The 1386-nt window shown below is 31.2% G+C and overlaps 1 protein-coding gene across 1 annotated transcript in view; it reads left to right on the plus strand.

Annotated features, from left to right (window-relative positions):
* LOC123004750 (tyrosine 3-monooxygenase) overlaps positions 1-1386 on the plus strand; it is a 17240-nt gene that overhangs the window by 9045 nt on the left and 6809 nt on the right. The window contains exon 5 of the mRNA XM_044398165.1: positions 457-789. Within this exon, the coding sequence (XP_044254100.1) occupies positions 457-789 (333 nt within the window). The remainder of the gene's footprint in view (positions 1-456; positions 790-1386) is intronic.

Raw genomic sequence — 1386 nt, forward strand, 5'->3', positions numbered from 1 at the left:
CGCTTCCATTCAAATATACAGTGTGTTCCTATGTCAAAAAAAAATTCTCGATTTAAATTTTTAACTAATTTCTAACATAATTTTAGTTTTGGAAATTTTCAAAAAAAACTTTTTTCTGGAATAAAGTGCAAATTCGACAAAAAGTTGCTTAATCAAGGAATTTAATTTTTTTCTTTTCACAAAATTTACAAAAAATATAAACAGTATATAAAAATTACTTTATTTCAGTAGACGATACAAGACTACCTTATCTATTGAAATTAGTTGATAAAAGCACTCTTTAACATTGAGTAAAATTTAAATTGTTTTTTATTTTTTTTATAGAATGGAATTTTTATGTGGCAAATACGACAAAAACTTGAAAAGTAGTTTAATCAAAGAATGTATTTTTTTCTTTTCACAAAATTTCATGCTTTTGGGGGCCTAGAAGTGTTAATTGGCAAATTTCCCTTGCAGTGGAGACCCCATCCCCTTCATCCAGTACGCCGAGACCGAGACAAAGACCTGGGGCTCCGTGTTCAACACCGTCCTTGAGTTGATGCCCAAACACGCTTGCAGCGAATACTGTCGCGTGTTTAAAATGCTCCAGGAAGAGGGCATTTTTACCCCGGATCGCATTCCTCAACTGGAAGAAATGTCGAATTTTTTGAAGCGCCACACCGGTTTTTCGTTGCGTCCAGCAGCCGGTTTGCTCACAGCTCGCGATTTCCTTGCTTCTCTCGCATTCCGCATTTTCCAGAGCACCCAGTACGTCCGTCACAAGAACACCCCTTACCACACACCCGAACCGTAAGTGCTCTCTTCTCGCTTTGATTCAATTAAAACTCCATTATGACGCTGAGCGAGTAATTATCGCCCATATTTAATATTTTACTTGCAAATCGGATTACTCATCGTCATCGATGAGACGAATTGAATCCCTGTCTCTTGGGATTTCGAGTGATTTTGCCGTTTCAGGGATTGCATTTATGAGCTTTATATAAAAATGCTATAAAGTGTTTTTATTTTTTTTTTGTATTTTAGCTCTTTTTTATTATTAAAATGAAAATAATAATAATTATTATAAAACTAAACTAAAGTGACACAAATAAAAACAAAAAAAAAATACAAAATAGATAAATAATCTCATTTTATAATTTTGTCTGAAATGATTTACCTATAAAAAAATATTAACAAAAATAAAAAAGGTTGATTCAAAACAACGGTCAGAGAGCGCTCCATTTTTTTATTTTTTAAAATTTGGCAAATAGAAACTAATACAAACTCATAAATTCAATATTTTACAATTAAAAGTAAGAATACTTATACCAATTTTAGCATATTTAAAAAAATAGTTTAAATTTCTTTGTATAGAATTGATTAACGTACTTTTTAAGTAAAATATAA

Source organism: Tribolium madens, unplaced genomic scaffold (genome assembly GCF_015345945.1).
Source record: "Tribolium madens isolate multiple individuals breed KSU strain unplaced genomic scaffold, Tmad_KSU_1.1 Scaffold_11;HRSCAF=98;Tcas5.2_LG3b, whole genome shotgun sequence".
In the NCBI taxonomy this organism is placed as follows: domain Eukaryota; kingdom Metazoa; phylum Arthropoda; class Insecta; order Coleoptera; family Tenebrionidae; genus Tribolium; species Tribolium madens.